Source organism: Antechinus flavipes, chromosome 2 (genome assembly GCF_016432865.1).
Source record: "Antechinus flavipes isolate AdamAnt ecotype Samford, QLD, Australia chromosome 2, AdamAnt_v2, whole genome shotgun sequence".
In the NCBI taxonomy this organism is placed as follows: Eukaryota; Metazoa; Chordata; class Mammalia; order Dasyuromorphia; family Dasyuridae; genus Antechinus; species Antechinus flavipes.
Window position 1 is genome coordinate 22850320 of NC_067399.1, and position 17406 is coordinate 22867725.

At 34.3% G+C, this 17406-nt stretch overlaps 1 protein-coding gene across 3 annotated transcripts in view; it reads right to left on the reverse strand.

Moving 5' to 3' along the window:
* ZNF638 (zinc finger protein 638) overlaps positions 1 to 17406 on the reverse strand; it is an 86748-nt gene that overhangs the window by 59516 nt on the left and 9826 nt on the right. For all 3 annotated transcript variants that reach the window (XM_051974309.1, XM_051974308.1, XM_051974310.1), the window contains exons 2-4: positions 10483 to 12004; positions 6822 to 6883; positions 4841 to 4879 (exon numbers count right to left, since the gene is read on the reverse strand). In XM_051974309.1, coding sequence (XP_051830269.1) covers positions 4841 to 4879; positions 6822 to 6883; positions 10483 to 11802 — 1421 coding nt within the window. In that variant the 5' untranslated portion in view covers positions 11803 to 12004. The remainder of the gene's footprint in view (positions 1 to 4840; positions 4880 to 6821; positions 6884 to 10482; positions 12005 to 17406) is intronic.

The window sequence follows — 17406 nt, forward strand, 5'->3', positions numbered from 1 at the left end:
ACAATGCAACAGCAGGCGAAACGTGTGCTGAGTATGACTACCAAGGTCACACAGACCTAAATAAGCAGGGCAATAGTTGCATACTGTACAGTTACAGGGAGGTTTGAAAGAGATGTGTGTATGAGGAAAGGTAATGAGGCCATCATCAGTTTGAGATGTGAAGATATCCGAGGGGACATGCCATTGAATTCATGTGAGGTGATTATCAAGAGATTATCAAGAGAGTATAAAAAGGGAAAAGTCATCCTAGGACCCAGTAGCACCTCTGATGAGGGCACGCCATGATGAGCAGGCCAGTATCCCCCTTGTCTCACATCTCCAAAGTTCTTAAGGGAGACCTTGAGAGTATCTTGGTATTGTTTTTTCTGACCACCCTCTGAGCACTTGTTTTCTATGAGTTTTTTATTAAATAGTCTTTTAGCAAACATATATTTGGTATTGAAACAATGTGACCAGCCAACCAACTGGCTTTTCTCTTTTCACTCCAGTCACTCTTTCTTGTGCTCACTACCCCTTTGACCTCACTGCTATTTCCTGGCTGCCTCTACCATCACAACAACTCAAATCCTTTGAGATTCATGTTGTACAACCAGTACTGGACAGGGTAGCCAGGGGTCCTTTAAAAGGAGCCATTTTCAGTGAATGACAGGATACAAGAGTAGTCAGAAAAGGATTAAGAAGAAAGCTGTTTTGGAGGGTTTTCCCTGCAGGCATTCAAATAAAAGCTGATGAACCATTTGGGAGGACATGCAGTAGATGAAAATCAAGTTACTGGCTAGATTCTATCAACTAAGTAGTATTTCTTAAATCCTAGCATTCAGGGGGAAAAAAAATCCATAATGGGAAAGACAACAAGTACATATAAAACTATACAGTATAAATGCAAATTTAATATATACATCTAAAGTATTTTGGGAAGTTGGAAATCAGTAGCAGGAGGAATTAGGAAAGGCTTCACACAGAAGATATTATTTAAGCTACATCTTCAAAGATGAGGATTCTATCAGTCAGGATAAGAATGGAATAGAGGTAGGAGGGTAGAAAAGCAGAGTCAGGAGATGGGAGTTGAGGAAGTGAAGAAAAAGCTAGTTTGTTTTTTTTTTTTAATTTAATAACTTTTTATTGACAGAACCCATGCCAGGGTAATTTTTTACAACATTATCCCTTGCACTCGCTTCTGTTCCGATTTTCCCCCTCTCTCCCTCCACCCCCTCCTCCAGATGGCAAGCAGTCCTATACATGTTGAATAGGTTACAGTATATCTTAGATACAATATATGTGTGCAGAACCGAACAGTTCTCTTGTTGCACAGGGAGAATTGGATTCAAAAGATAGAAATAACCCGGGAAGAAAAACAGAAATGCAAGCAGTTTACATTCATTTCCCAGTGTTCTTTCTTTGGGTGTAGCTGCTTCTGTCCATCCTTGATCAATTGAAACTGAGTTAGATCTCTTTGTCGAAGAAATCCACTTCCATCAGAATACATACTAATACAGTATCGTTGTTGAAGTGTATAATGATCTCCTGGTTCTGCTCATTTCACTCAACATCAGTTCGTGTAAGTCTCTCCAAGCCTCTCTATATTCATCCTGCTGATCATTTCTTACAGAACAATAATATTCCATAACATTCATATACCACAGTTTACCCAACCATTCTCCAATTGATGGGCATCCCTTCATTTTCCATCTTCAAGTCACTACAAACAAGGCTGCCACAAACATCTTGGCACATACAGGTCCCTTTCCCTTCTTTAGTATCTCTTTGGGGTATAAGCCCAGTAGAAACACTGATGGATCAAAGGATATGCACAGTTTGATAACTTTCTGAGCATAGTTCCAAATTGCTCTCCAGAATGGCTGGATGTGTTCACAATTCCACCAACAATGCATCAGTGTCCCTGTTTTCCCACATCTCCTCCAACATTCCGCCTTATCTTTCCCTGTCATTCTAGCCAATCTGACAGGTGTGTAGTGGTATCTCAGAGTTGTCTTAATTTGCATTTCTCTGATTAATAATGACTTGGAGCATCTTTTCATACGAGTAGAAATAGTTTCAATTTCTTCATCTGAGAATTGTCTGTTCATATCCTTTGACCATTTATCAATTGGAGAATGGCTTGATTTTTTATAGAGTTAATTCTCTATATATTTTGGAAATGAGGCCTTTATTGACTTTAAAAATGTTTTCCCAGTTCATTGTTTCCCTTCTAATCTTGTCTGCTTTAGTTTTGTTTGTACAAAAACTTTTCAATTTGATATAATCAAAATTTTCTATTTTGTAGTCAATAGTGATTTCTAGTTCTTCTTTGGTCATAAATCCCTTCCTCTTCTACAGGTCTGAGAGGTAAACTATCTTATGCTCTTCTAATTTATTTATCATCTCATTCGTTATGTCTAGGGTCATGAACCCATTTTGACCTTATCTTGGTGTACGGTGTTAAATATGGGTCAATGCCCAGTTTCTGCCATACTAATTTCCAATTTTTCCAGCAATTTTTGTCAAATAATGCGTTCTTATCCCAAAAACTGAGGTCTTTGGGTTTGTCAAACACTAGATTATTAATTGGCTTTTTTCTCTGAAAAAGCAGTTTTAACAATGTGTGCACAAGAAGGGGAAAGAATGTCCAATGAAGTTGGAAAGGTAGGTCAGCAGCAGGATGATTTCAGAAAGGCCTGGAGAGACTTACATGAACTGATGCTGAGTGAAATGAGCAGGACCAGGAGATCATTATATACTTCAACAACAATACCTTTTGATAACAAATTCTGATGGACATGGCCATCTCCATCAATGAGATGAACCAAATTGGTTCCAATAGAGCAGTAATGAATTGAACTACACCCAGCGAAATAACTCTGGGAGATGACTATGAACCATTACATAGAATTCCCAATCCCTGTATTTTTGTCTGCCTGCATTTTTTATTTCCTTCACAGGCTAATTGTACACTATTTCAAAGTCCGATTCTTTTTGTACAGCAAAATAACTGTTAGGACATGTATACTTATATTGTATTTAATTTATACTTTAACATATTTAACATGTATTGGTCAACCTGCCATGGGGATTTGGAGGGGGGCGGGGAAGGAAGGGATAGGGGGAAGACTGGAACAAAAGGTTTGGCAATTGTCAATGCTGTAAAATTACCCATACATATAACTTGTAAATAAAAAGCTATAATAAAAAAATATATAGTTGAATAAAATGATAAATTTAAAAAAAAGAAAAGAAAAGAAAAGAAAGATAGGTCAATACCAGGTTGTATAAGGTTTTAAAAGCTAAACAAGATCTTCTATTTGCTCTAGAGACAAAGGCACTAAAAATTGGCTAAGTAGTGTCACACAGATCTAAACTTAAAATTACTCCAGCAGCTACATGTAGAACGGATTGGAATAGTTTAAGACTTGAGGGAAACAGATCAACCAGGAGACTGCTCCACCAACTCCAACATGATACTGCATAAAAAAGTGATCCAAGTACTATCTATTACAAATAAAAGCAAAAGATTGCTAGACTACTAGCAATGAATTTTTTTTTTTTAAAGTCCTGGGGTAGCTAGGTGGTGCAGCGGATAGAGCACCAGCCCTGAAGTCAGGAAGACCCGAGTTCAAATTTGCTTTCAGACACTTAACATTTCCTAGCTGTGACCCTGGGCAAATTACGTAAACTCAATTGCCTCAGGGGAAAAAAAAATTATATTGTTTTTTTAAATCAAAATAACTTCTTCCTTTGTTAAAAGACTGAAGGCAAAACCAATGGCAATATCTAACTGCATAGATTACAATCCACACATGCAAGTGCAATGCCACCATCCTCTGATCCATGCCCACTCTACTGACAGAGGGGGGAATGTTTCATCTCTGATTCTCCATAACTCAGATTGTTCTTTGCAATCTGAGTTCCAATTCAAAACAAATTATACATTTATCAAGCTATCATTTTAACATAGAATCTTTAATCACCAATCAAGAGTGGACCAATTTTTTTTTTTTAAATACTAACAGCATCTTATTTTTCAAAATACAAAAATAGTTTTCAACCTCTGCAAAACCTTGTGTTCCAAATTTCCCTCTCTTCCCATCCTCCCACTCCCCTAGACAGCAAGTAATATAGGTTAAACAAGAAAGAAAACAAAAGGCAAGCAAACAATAAAAAAGGGGAAAATATTATGTATTTTCCATAGTAAAAGTAGATATTTTTGCAAAGGGTACTTTTTGCTGACTACTTAATCTATCTGAAGACTATTACTTAGCAAGATAGCATTGCAGATAGCAACGGCAACCATGAACTTTAAGAGATGCTTGCTCCTTGGAAGGAAAGCTCTGCCAAAAACTGGACAGCATACTAAAAAATAGAGCTATAACGTTGCTGTCACAAAGGTATGTAAAAGTCAAAGTTATGATTTTTTTCCAGGAGTAATGTATGGTTGTGAGAGATGCACTATATGGAAAGCTGAGCACCACAGAATCAACACTTTCAAACTGTGATGCTGGAAAAGACTTTTGAGAGTTCCTTGGAGAGCAAAGAGATCAATCAGTCAATGCTTAAATTAATTCAAAGTATTCATTGGAAGGACAAATATTACTAAAGCTAAAATACTTTGGCTATATGAGGAAAAGACCAGACACACTGGGAAAAAGACCTTGATATTGATAAAGACTAAAGGCAAAAGGTAAAGAGGATGGAAAAGGATGAAAGGGATAGAAAGAATCAGGAAAGCAATGAACCGGAAATCAGACAGACTTCAAGAGATAACAAAAGAGGCATCTAAGGTCCATGGGGTCATAAAAAGCTCAAGAGGACTAAATAACAATAACAGCTTAGCAAAAATTATTACCTCCTGGAAGACAGGATCTCAGGATTCCAATCGGGATATCTGTTTTTAGGGGGGGAAATGACATTAACGAATATAATTAGATTGTCAATATGATACTTTAAAAAAAAAAAAAAGAAAGAAAGAAATATTATAGAAGCCCAATGTCTTTTTGTTTCTAACTACAATAAAAAACGTGGATTGTTCCAAAACATCCCAAGTTTACAAGAATAATTTCCACTTTTAAAAAACAATTCCACTATGCTACTTGTATTAGACATTCACCTGTAACTTCTGACTAAATATGTTCTTAATTTAGACAAAGACTAAGTACAGGTTATAATTCAATTTTTTAAAGTAAAAATGTTCCTACCACAGAAATCACAAACTAAAAGATGATGGAAAGAATTTTGTTAAGCCAAGGTCATGTATCAAAGTGGTATGGAAAATTTCAGACAGAATAACAGAGGATTAGGTAATAGAGCAAAGGTACAGGTCACGGTATCAAAGAATTATATACTTTATACGATAACTTTCTTTAACTTAAAAATGTGTTATATTTCTTTTAGAAAAAACTAATTGTTTAAATACTTTTCATGAAATTAGGGTTCTTTAAAATACCTTTAAGTGACATCTATTCTATTTAACTTGTTTGTACTGATCTTTCCCCATTAGAATGTAAACGTCTTGAAAGAGGACTATTTTTGCTTTATATCCCTATCATATTTGGAAAATATACAAGAACTTAATCAATGATCCCTGATTAAGTTTATGTTCTGTATATAACCTTTGTTAAGTCTCAAATTCTTATAGGCAACATTGAAACTTTAACTAGCAGATATAAGAACTATGAAATTAATTAACTACAAGGTTTATTCAACTTTATCAAAAGACTAATTTATAGAAGATAACAATATAACTTTAGGTACTATAACAAATGGTCTGGTCTGGTGGGATTTCCTCTATCACCAGTCACGACTGGGGAAAAAAACTTTGGACTATGACACAATAAATAACTGACCCCATCAATCAAGAAAAGATTCTAGCCCCTTGAAAGAAGTCTTCCACTTAAAGAGACCAGTTTTCAAACTCAACTTATTCCATTTATTTAAAGCATGAAATGAATGTGTTAAAAACTTTCTATAAGAGACCTCAGCACAAGAGATTAAAAGACTGTGATTACTACAGTCATTACTACAGCAACCTGAAATAATGAATAGTGAACTTAAGACTTTGGAAAAGTTCAAATATTTACTACCTATGTGACCTGGGGGAAGAATTTAACCTCTCTCAGACTCAGAGGGAAATCAGGATACCTCTTGGGAGACCACAGATCTATGCCAATGTGCATGTATGCAAGAAGCCAGTAGATATGGAATTGAGGACCCATGCATACAAGTTCTATACCAATAAAGTCTATTTTCTTATTATGGTACAATTTTTTTTAAAAAGCACACAGCAATTCTCTGGAACAAGTTGGATAATAAAACAGCTCCTCCAACTATCCATACTTTGTTGACAAAGGGGAAATAGGACTTCTATTATTGTCTTTGTTTCCCCAGCACCAAACTATTGCACATCAAGAGTGCTTCTTTGCACATCAAGAGTGCTTCTTAATATATGGCTAATGAATGAATCTTAAAATACAAAGAAAAATAAACAAACAAAAAAAGAACTACTTTTCCAAAGTAGGTTTTTCCTGAAGGAACAAAGAAACCAAAAAAGATTTACTTTTAAAATATCAGCGTATTGAGAGAAACAACTCAATGATTTGTGCCCAGAGAGTAGTGTAATAAACCAAACAAAAATCATTAGACAGTTTTTCATTTCCTAATTCAAAATATTCTTCCTACCAATAAATGAACCAAATACTATATGTTTGTAAAATTAACAAAAGCTACATGAAAATACCTTAAATATTTTCCAAAAAAGTTATCAGATTGAAAGTTACCAACAGGCATCCTAAAAGTCTTTTATCTAGCCAAGAAAAAATAAATTTCCTTACTGTTGACGTAACTGCCGGCAGCTCTCAATGTGGGCAGGTGTATTCTGATGCTGAATCCAATTCTATTAGAAAAGGGGGAAAAGTGCTTAAGTTAGAATATGCCATACCATGACATGTCCACTATAATTATTTATTCTTAAGAGTCAATTATTAAGCATTTTTTTCCATTTTCCCCCCAATTGTTTCAGTAATTAAACTGATCTCCAAAAACTAAAATACACAGTTATAAATAGCGTATCAAAATTTATATTTAATAAACTTGACAAAAATAAAGCCCCAAATCAACATCAACTTACTGATGTTGCTGAAAAATTAAACTACAACAAAAATTGTGTTTACCTTCTTTCATTTTATAGGCAAGACTTTGAATCTAAATTGCACACATCTCAAAAAAGAACTCATTAAAAAATTTTTTTAACAAAACCCTAAAGGATAAGTGTTCCATTTTTAATCAAAAGAAAACAAATGCCAGAGACCACCTATGTTTTAAAGAAAATGGTCTTTATGGCATGTGGCCTACAAATACATGTAAATGGTTGGTAATATAAATCCAAGTTATGAAATCCTGTCATTCATGAGATATATATTTTCAAAAAGAGATCACCATTAAATCTATACAAGGATATGGTTCCACATACTCTAAAAATACAGTTCAAGTTTTAAAGCTTACTTTCATTTAAAAATTATAACAAGTTACATATGTATAATAAAAATTAAATATTGGGCATTACTCAGTGCCCTCAAGTCACAAATGCATCTCATCAGCTCCTGAAGCACAAAAAAAAAGACAGTACAATTCTTTAAGTGAACCAGAAAAACTACCTGAAAACAAAACATACTGTTTAATGTAGTTTTGTTTTTCCAACATGAACCAAAAAACTATCTTACATAGCAAGCCCCGCAAAAAGTAAGAGTACACAATTCCCTTGTTTCAAATATTAGTTTGCTGCTAATATCACTGCTGAGGGTACACAAGTCAAGCCATCAATAGCTACTAACTGCAGAATTTATCTTAAAGCAGAAAGAGGCAAAGCTATTCCAAATGGCTGCCCCTGCACCAACAGTCATTTAGGGGTGTAACCAGATGGACTTTTAAAAATCTTTCCAGGAAATGCTGACTAGAAAATAAAAGTGGGAAATTTTAACAAAACTTCTTGCAAACAAAAGAAGGGAATGGTAACATTACCTACAGATTGACAGTGCTTCCTCCAATGTCTAAAATAAGAAATCTTCAACAATGGCATCTAAATTATGAAAATGTCCAGAAGGCAATTTTCCTCTCTCAGAGATAAAGGGAAACGTTGAAGTGATAGGATGTAAGAAGACCCAGAATAGTACTGTTTGTAAATCTTCTAATGATTTTAATCATTTCTTCATTTGCTCCCCTAAATTTTCTGAATTTGACCAACTTTTGCCCCTAACATAGACTACCCTTAACATAATCTGGTCAACATTGTCAATTTAAAATTTTAAGGGACCCAATCCCATTTTACAGGTGAGGAAACGCAGACCCAGAAAAGTTAAAGGACTTGTCCACATAGGTAATAAAAGGCAGAGATGGAATCCGAACCTAAACCAGTTCCAAATCAGTCTCCCTTATGGATTAAAAGTCTACCTGTGAACTACTGATCAAATATACAATAACTTTTTTACATTACATTTCCTTATCCAAGTATATTTTGTATAGAAGCCCCTAATGCTTTTTAAAAAGTAATTTTTCCTGAGCTACAAGTATTTAAACATTCTGTCATATGAAAATTTTATCACAGTGAAGTGTCCAATAACTAGAAGTGGAGGCAATTTTGTAATCCTGCAAGAAGACAAATTTAATGCTAAAGAAACATGAGAAGGAAAATAAAATTCTGCCTTTAAATAGAAAGAAGTAAACATAAAACCGGAAGAGACCTTAAAGGTCATCTAATTCAATTCTTCCACCTAAGCAGACTCCTCTATAGAATCCCTGGCCAGACTGCTTAAACACTTTCAAAGATAGAGAAATTAGGTTTCAAAGTAACCAATTCCAAATTGGATACCTCTCATAGAAACTGAAATCTACTTCCATGAACAACATTAAAAAATCATCCCAAAGTGGAAATGAAATTTATACGTTCATACAAAACTCTATCCTGAATACATACATAACATGAGAATCTGACATGAGTTTCCTCACATGCTCTGATTTTCACCTCAATCTCTATTGTAACAATCCTCTAGTCTCTCCAGGCTCAGAAAATAAAAATCACTTGACATTTTTTCCCTAAAACAGACTATGAACTGTTTCTAAAGGAGCTAAAACTAAAAGAATATGGTGACAACCCCAAGACATTTTACCTCTACAGTGGTCGTCTTAGGTCAACTGACCCAGCTCCAGAAAAGAGCACCAAAGGCTGATCATTAGTAAGTAAAGAATGTCGTTAAAGGAAGAGAAGATAAGGCTTTAGACTAAATAAGAATAAGATGACAGGAAGACTCATAATCTTGGGCTTGGGCAAAAGTTGATGGGTTTCAAAAACAATGGTTAAGTTACAAAGCAAAAAGGGTCTTTTATATAAACCTGCTCCTATAAAAAGGATTTTCCCCCCTCATTTTTTGAGCCCAAGGATCTAGACTACAAATTACAAAAAAATTTAGCAGAAAATAATTTACACAAGCATATCATAAGTAAACAAACTATAAAGCATTTCATCCTGAACTCGACATATTTATTGTAAAAAATATGTATATACCACATTACATCAAAAATCTTACTTTTCGCACTCTTTAAAACCTCTATAATATTACCATGTGACAATACTACACTAACCATTAAGTATCTAAACCTAATGAATTTACATTTATATTTCTCCATATTCTGCCATCATTTTACAGTCTCTTAAAAAAAATGTGCTAAGCATTAAAAAAGCCTCAGTAAATTACTAATTCTATTTATGAAGAGGCAATATATCCCAATTTTGCGTATTTCTCAAAGAAAAATCTAAACCATAGAGTCTTAGTGTAGGACTTGTAAAAGCTGTTTTAAAAATTTTGATAAATGTATTTCAATCTTAGTTTCCTTTTTATGTATTTTACTTTATAAATGCAAAAACATTGAGTTGTCTATTAGTTTCACCAGAATTCCAAAGGAGTGCAAGATACAAAAGAAGCTAAGAATCCCTGAACTAGTCAACATGAAAACAAGTTTTGTTTAAAGAGGCAATATACTCAATGAGTGTTAATATTGCTTAACTTATTTGACATATTCTCATCTTGGAAAACTTAGTTTGTTTAGAGTCTTCTATTTCTTCACTTCTAAGTATTAAAAGTTATCTGGCCCATGTTGCCCAATAACACACTTAAATCAGCTTTAAATGTCACTAGCCCTGAACACACAGCTATGTGCAAGGCTATTGAGGATCTCCAAAGGATGTACCAAAGATAAATGCAACATATCAACTTTTTACATGATCCATAGGATTAAGTTCTCATCCAAGTAGAGAAATACCACAATCTTATTCAGATAATCTGTGATTTAAAATCTTCAAAAATTTATAGTTTACATAAAGCTCAGACTTAATTGACTGTCAGTTTCTTAATTTCCAATAAATACCAGAACACATCAGAATGTAGAATATAATTTACTCAGGCGCTGAGAATTATACAGTGATCTTTAGAAACCACTCACCTTCAAATGACTACACTCTACGTTACATAGAGAACACATATGTGGAAATATTCTTGGAGATGCAGCATAATAATCATTCATCATAGAAGGAGTTGGAAGTCTCTTCATCTTCTGGGCACCTGCCTGTGAAAACTTGGGCAGCCAAGATGCTTTTACAATTCCAAACGGAGATTGAATAGGAGCATCAGGTTCTGATGAGTAATTTTTTTTCCCACCTCCAGACCCAATATGCATGTTAGATGAATTAATCACAGGTTCATGCGAAATCCTCTCCTGTTGGCTTACAGGTGTAATTAACTCAGCTGAAAAGGACTGCTGGCTCATAGGAGGTGGTATCAGAGATTGGCTCATTGAAGAAATAAGTGACTGGCTCATTGCTTGACTAATAGATTGGCTCACAGAGTTCACTGGTTCAAGGACTGATTGTCCTGTCATGCTTAAATTTGACATCTTGTTTGTACTATCAACTGGGAAAAATGACTGATTATTGGAGGACTCACTTTGGAAACCCATCTGTCTGATCAAATCTTCAACTGGAAACATTGTATTACATATCACATTTGGAGCAGACACAGAAATATTCTGCTGGGACTGAAATTCATTCTTATTTTCTTCAGTCGGTTCTTCAGGGTCATAAATTCGTACTTCCAATGGATCTTCTGTGTAACCATATTTACTGGCATGTCCATAATCAATCACATTACTTGAAACTGTCTCACCACCAAGGGTTTCTTTACCACTTCTCTGGGAAGGTAAATTAGGTAACCAGCGCCCCATTTTACGCATTCTTATATCCCTTAGTATCAATGGCATGTTTTCTGGAGTTAATTGTTCATCTGGATATCGACTGAGTTCCTCTAGGTCTTCATTGGATAATCCAAAACTTGCTAAAATACTTGATGCACTTTCCTTTGTATAGCGACTATGTACTTTAGGACTCTGGTCTGTAATGTGTGTTGCAGAACCACGTTTCAGTCCTGTTGTTCCAGATGGACGAGGACTATCATCCCACTGACCAACATGAGGTTTTCCCTTCTTTTGCTGAGCTTCATGAAAATCCATTTTTTCTTTGGCCAATCTTGGGTCAGTTCGGTGTTGCATCATCTGAACATTTGTCCTATGGGGGCCCATGCTCTGGTAAGACTCATGGCCCCCAAATCTTTGTGCAATTCCATGGGGTCTTCCCGATGGGTGTAATCTTGGTATACCCATTGTTTCAGTTCTCATATATCCTCCATGAGGCTTCATCCCAGAAGGGTTAGGTGCTTGTGGCCTTTGACCTGGAAAGTGTCCTCGAGGAGTAAACCTTGGTCTCGACATGGCTATTTTCAAGAATGATTGATTTAATAAAGAATAAGGTGATGCTGAACCATGTGAAGCAACTGCATTCAGCTGTTGTAGAGCCAACTGTGTCTTAATCTGAGCAAACTGCAAAGGAGATGGGCCCAACAGAAGTGGGTTTGCAATGCCCAGGTTCAAGGAATTCACAAGTGGTGCGAAATTTTCCAAGAATAACACAAAGCTGAAAGTTAAAACACAAATATTAGATCATTTTAACTCAAACTATTTTATGAAGTGGATTCTATAGCCAGTGAAAAACATTATGAAATGTTAAATCATGAAATCAAGCTAAATTTCAAATGCCTTTAGAATGAAGCTTCACGAAAAATTTTAAATCAATAATCCCAGTGCATTTTCCTTCTTGTTCTTAAAAACAAATACTTTCGACATAGTAGTAATTGGACATTCCCCATCTTCTACCAAGGAGTAACAAGAGCTGTCCAAGGTGCTGGGCAATGACTTCCAATGGTTTTTAAAACTTTAATTTTTTTCCCCCAAAATTGGGATATTTCAGGCCACTGTAATGTTACAAATATATGTAGGCAAAAAAAAAAAAATTATATGTTTAACACTTTAGACTGATAAATTCATAAAAATTTTAAATTCTCAATTATAAAATAGCATGCCCACAGAATAGTAAAACTTAACATTTTTAAGAGACATATTCAAGTCACATATAGCAAGTAAACTGGTTCATTAACTACTCCTATGCAATGAAAAGTAACACAACTACAGAATTTTCTTTCAGTATCAATTTAACATAACTGGAGAAACAATTTCCATAAATAATTATACTGGAAGTCCCAATAATAAACAAGTGTGCATTAACAATGAATTCTAGGTTAATACAGGGTTTGGTTTGGTTTTTCTTAAGTTGGCACAAACTTTGTGGAAATTTTCTCTCCGAGGAGAGAAAACATATAAGATCAAAATGAACAAAACTCCTTGAAGATATGTTAAGTGAAAAGGTACTGCTATCATCTTGTTCCATCTCCCCCTCCCCCACCCCAATCAGGAGCCACCTGACCCAGCATATGGCAGGCAGGCAATATTAGGCTTCAAAGAGCTTCTAGTCAACTATTCCTTATGCCTAACACCACAGCATGGGTGACCAAGTACAGATAATGCATTGGTGCCTGTCTTCACATCACGTAGTCTGTTTAAGTATAGTCAGTTAAAATTTCTTAGTTCAGACTACAAATTTATCCATATCTTCTATATTTTTATGCATGTTATCTTGTACACTGGAGAATAATATTAAGCTAGTTAATCCCTTCTATAATCCAGTCTAAATGTAGTCATCTAATTAGTCTTCTATAATAATTTTTTCATCATTATAACCAGCCTTTTCAAATTCTTTAATGGCTCCTCACTGCCTCTAATAGTGATAATTCTTTATAGACAATGTCAAGGTCCTACACAATATTTTTCACTTTATTACTTCAACTTGATTATGCATTTATTCCCTACACAAACTTTAGACTGTGACCAGATTAGTCCATTCCAAATCTAATCCACCTTGTAAAAGCACAAATCAGTATGTTTTTTTTTTTTTTCTTTTCTTAAGGACCTAAGGCATCAATAAACAGGTGAGAGATTTTGTGGTACAAGGAGGCTCTGAAATTACACAAGATCTATTATAAGACAATTCCTGAAGTGAAATAGGATTTAGTCATGTTAGTCTATGAAATCAGCAAAAAGCCAAGGTCCTGAATTTTGAGTTGTGTTCTGAAGCTATCCCTTCTGTTCTCTGGGAGAAGAAAAACATGAAACTTCTTGTGGGACTTGTTATGGTTAATCTGAAAATGCCCAGCCCTAAATCAGTTCTCTTGATCTCTTCTTCCAAAAGCAACAGCTGAAATTCCCTCCACTTTCCTAGTTCTACTCCAAGACATATATACACCTATATATATACATATATATGTGTGTGTGTGTGTGTGTGTGTGTGTGTGTGTCAGTGTATTATATTTTAGTTCCTATTTAATTATATCCATACCTTAAAACAATCCCTAGCTTATTTCTTAAAATAATTCCTACATTTCTACCTCTAACCATGAATTTTCTTACAAAATAATATATTGGAATGAAATTTCTATTGTCAGTAAACAAGTATTTGTTTAAACTAGTAATAACTAGTACTGGCTATAAGTATACTCTTGATTGTCTGTTAAGCTATCCACAGATTATCTGTCCTGTAGCCAGAATGGTACTGACCATGTGTAATGCTTAACACATGCTTTTTGAAATGAAAGCAATGGTCTGGTAGTGGTTTTTATCGGCTCAACATCTACTCTTAATTCCCATAATGGAAAATGATCCTTATTATGACTCTTTCTATAGGACTAGATTGAGAGCTTTTCTTTGTCATTTCTAAAACAAAAGCTGATGATTACTCAAGTATCTTTACAAATTAGAAAATGTTTATATTTATATATTTCAAATCATAGTAATACTTAATTTGAGTTTTATAATCAACATATTGATAATTTGAAAACTTTTCCCCATTATCCTTCAACACCAACTTTCAGTCCTTTTCTATCTCTTTTGTTCTTCCTTGATTATATAGACTTCTTAGCTCTAAGTCACCCTCCCAAGGCTAAAAAGCAGTGGCCCCAAGTACTCAGAATATGTGAAAAGTGTGTTCTCTAAAAATAAGATTGAAATAAGGTTTGCTGTCTCAAAACAAAATAGAATTTAAGGAGTAAGAATCTCCCTAAAATGTTTCCTTTTCATTTTTCTTGGGCAAAGTGGATTGTAATCTTTTTTCTTTTTCCTGAAGCAAACAGCGTTCAAGAACAATCTTTCACATTAAAATACGGATAAGGACTTAGACTTGTGATCACTGATATAGGAACCTATTTGGTAAGGAAACTTCTTATATCAAGCCCAAGTGACATTATATCTGCCTTTTGGAGTGTCAACATTGCCTCAATCACTGAGAACACTAAATTAACTTGTCCAGGACCACAAGGCCAGGATGTGTTGAAGATGGAGGAGCATAAAAGTATTTCTTGAAGTATTCCAAAGATATATCGAACTTTGTGATAAAATCTGTTCAACATAAAACACAAAGCATTCCCTTCAAATATCAACCTAACTTTGATTGTCATTAAATCTTAAGAGAATATTTGTGCTTCAACTCTCACAAAACATGAAGATAAACATTTTTAACGTATATATTAGGTACAGAGCACTGTGTTATACAGGAAAATTACAAGATTTAGGCAGAAAGTCTCTGTACTAATAAAGTTTTTATCCTCTATTTGGGGGATTAGACATCCAGACAGATAGCTACATTTAATACATAAGTATACCAAAATTACAAAATAAAATGTTAGTTAAAGCCTGAGAAAGACCAGAAAAGGTTAATATGACATTTCAGAATGGAGAATCCTTTTAAATTGTCCCTTCTAGCCTGCTGCGAATCAATATGCAAACAAATGAACTACACATCATAATGAGGAACCAAAACTCCCAAGTTGTGAAGCAGAATGACAAGTAATGGGAATCCCAGACAAAATGTCAATGTTCTTAAACAAGTTTGTGAGCATATGTTTTTCATTTACTTCTGTGCTTTTTTACAGTGTTGGTGTGGCTTTAGCTCAACATCTGCCTTTCTGAAATTCACTGAAATAGATTAAATGTTAATACTTTCTTATCTTCTCAGATCCTTCAACTATTTTGTGTTTGTCTTTAACTATATCACAAGCATTTAGTAAATAAACATTACTATATTTCAAGAGACTTTGCTAAAAATGGCTGTTTTCTCATTGGATATTTAACTGTCTGATTTTTATTTCTTCACTCACTATAGCTAAATTTCCAAACTATTTAAGTGGAGAAATAATTATTAAGAGAACCTAAGTGCTAATAATTGGTTTTAAACAGCACTCAACTTTATATCCACTTTGTTGAACAAGTTACTTATTGAAAAAAAAATTCACCAACTCCCCCCCAAAAAAAACTCTCAATAGTTTATATGAATCATAGTAGAAAGTTACACAAAGATAGAAAAAGTAATAATAGCTAGCATTTACATAGCTCTTTTAAGGTTTGCAAAGGAATATATGCTCTCTCATTGGGATCTCACAATGATCCTGTAAAGTAAGTGCTATTATCACTATTTTACGAATGAAGAAACTGAGGCTGAGAGAGGTCACATGGCTTGTTAAGTTATACAACCATTAAATGTACAGGGCAGGTATACAGTCAGTCATTCTTGACTCCCAAGTTCAATACTACCTATTACACCAGGTATCAAATGCAAATAATAAGTATGTAAGGATCTCTGCAGTATGAGCTACAAAGTAACACTTAAAATGTAATTTTAATTATAGTTCAATACAATTTTATCTGATTTGTTAAATATTTCTCAATTACACTTTAAGCTGGTTCAGGCTGCAGATGTTGCAAGGACCATTTGTTTGACATCTCTGCTACACCACCTAAAATTAGAAGCCATCACCAACTTTTTAAAGTGTTAAATTGGTTTCCTATAGGGGAAAAAAAGGGGGGGGAGGGACACCCCAGAAGGGATAGAGGAAGAATGTTATTTCCAAACCATAACAATGTAAATATATAATAATTAGAAAAAAGCCACGCTTTTTTTTAGAAATTCAAAGAAGTTTCACATTTTGCATATTTATGAATACAACACCACACAACTTGGGTATTCAATCACTAAAGTAAAATCCAGTTATTTATGCTCTATACTTGAGACAATTAGTAGTTATGTGGAAATTATCCATAAATGAGACTCTTGGCCAAAAGAATTTTCTGGATAATTGAGGGTTTAATGCTTCACATTTGGAATGTTTTATTTTATCCATTTTTTGGTAGAAATGATTGATGTAAAAATCAAAAGAATTTTAAAAATGTGTTAACATAAACAAGCAGTAGTCTTTAACAGTATTTGCTAATCTTGTGATCCAAGATGTTTTTTCCCTTAATTAGTCATCTAGAATTGAGAACAAACTTTGTCATTGACTTGTAATGAGCATTTCCATTCCATCTTCTTCATACTGCTTTCTCTATCATATCACTCTTACTTATCTTCCATTTTATCTACTGGCTATGTCCCTACTGCTCACACAGATGACTAGACTCCTCCATTTTTGATCTAACCATCCTAGAGCTTACACCCTTTTCCCCCTCACTGTCTTAATTCTGCAATTTGGTTCCCCAAGTTGCTAACAATCTCTACCATATTTAGACTTTTCTCAATCTGGAAGGGACAAATTCCATAAATATTATTCTTTTTATAGATGCGTCATTTCAACAAGTAGTTTATAAATTGTTTACAAAGACAATGCCTTGTACTTCTTTAAAGTTTAAAGCTCACTGCTACCTAAAACAAATGTAAAAACTGAACATAAAACGTCTAAGGATGATGATGACTTAGGAATTGAAAGCACAGCTTCAACTCTGAACCAAGTCCCTATACTTGAAACACATCTCCATGTTGAATGAACTACATTATGCATCATTCCATTTCACAACCTATATTTCACAATATGTATGTATGGTAAATAAAAGTTTTCAGTCATAGCTAAATTTTACAATACTAGATCTGAAATCTTGCAC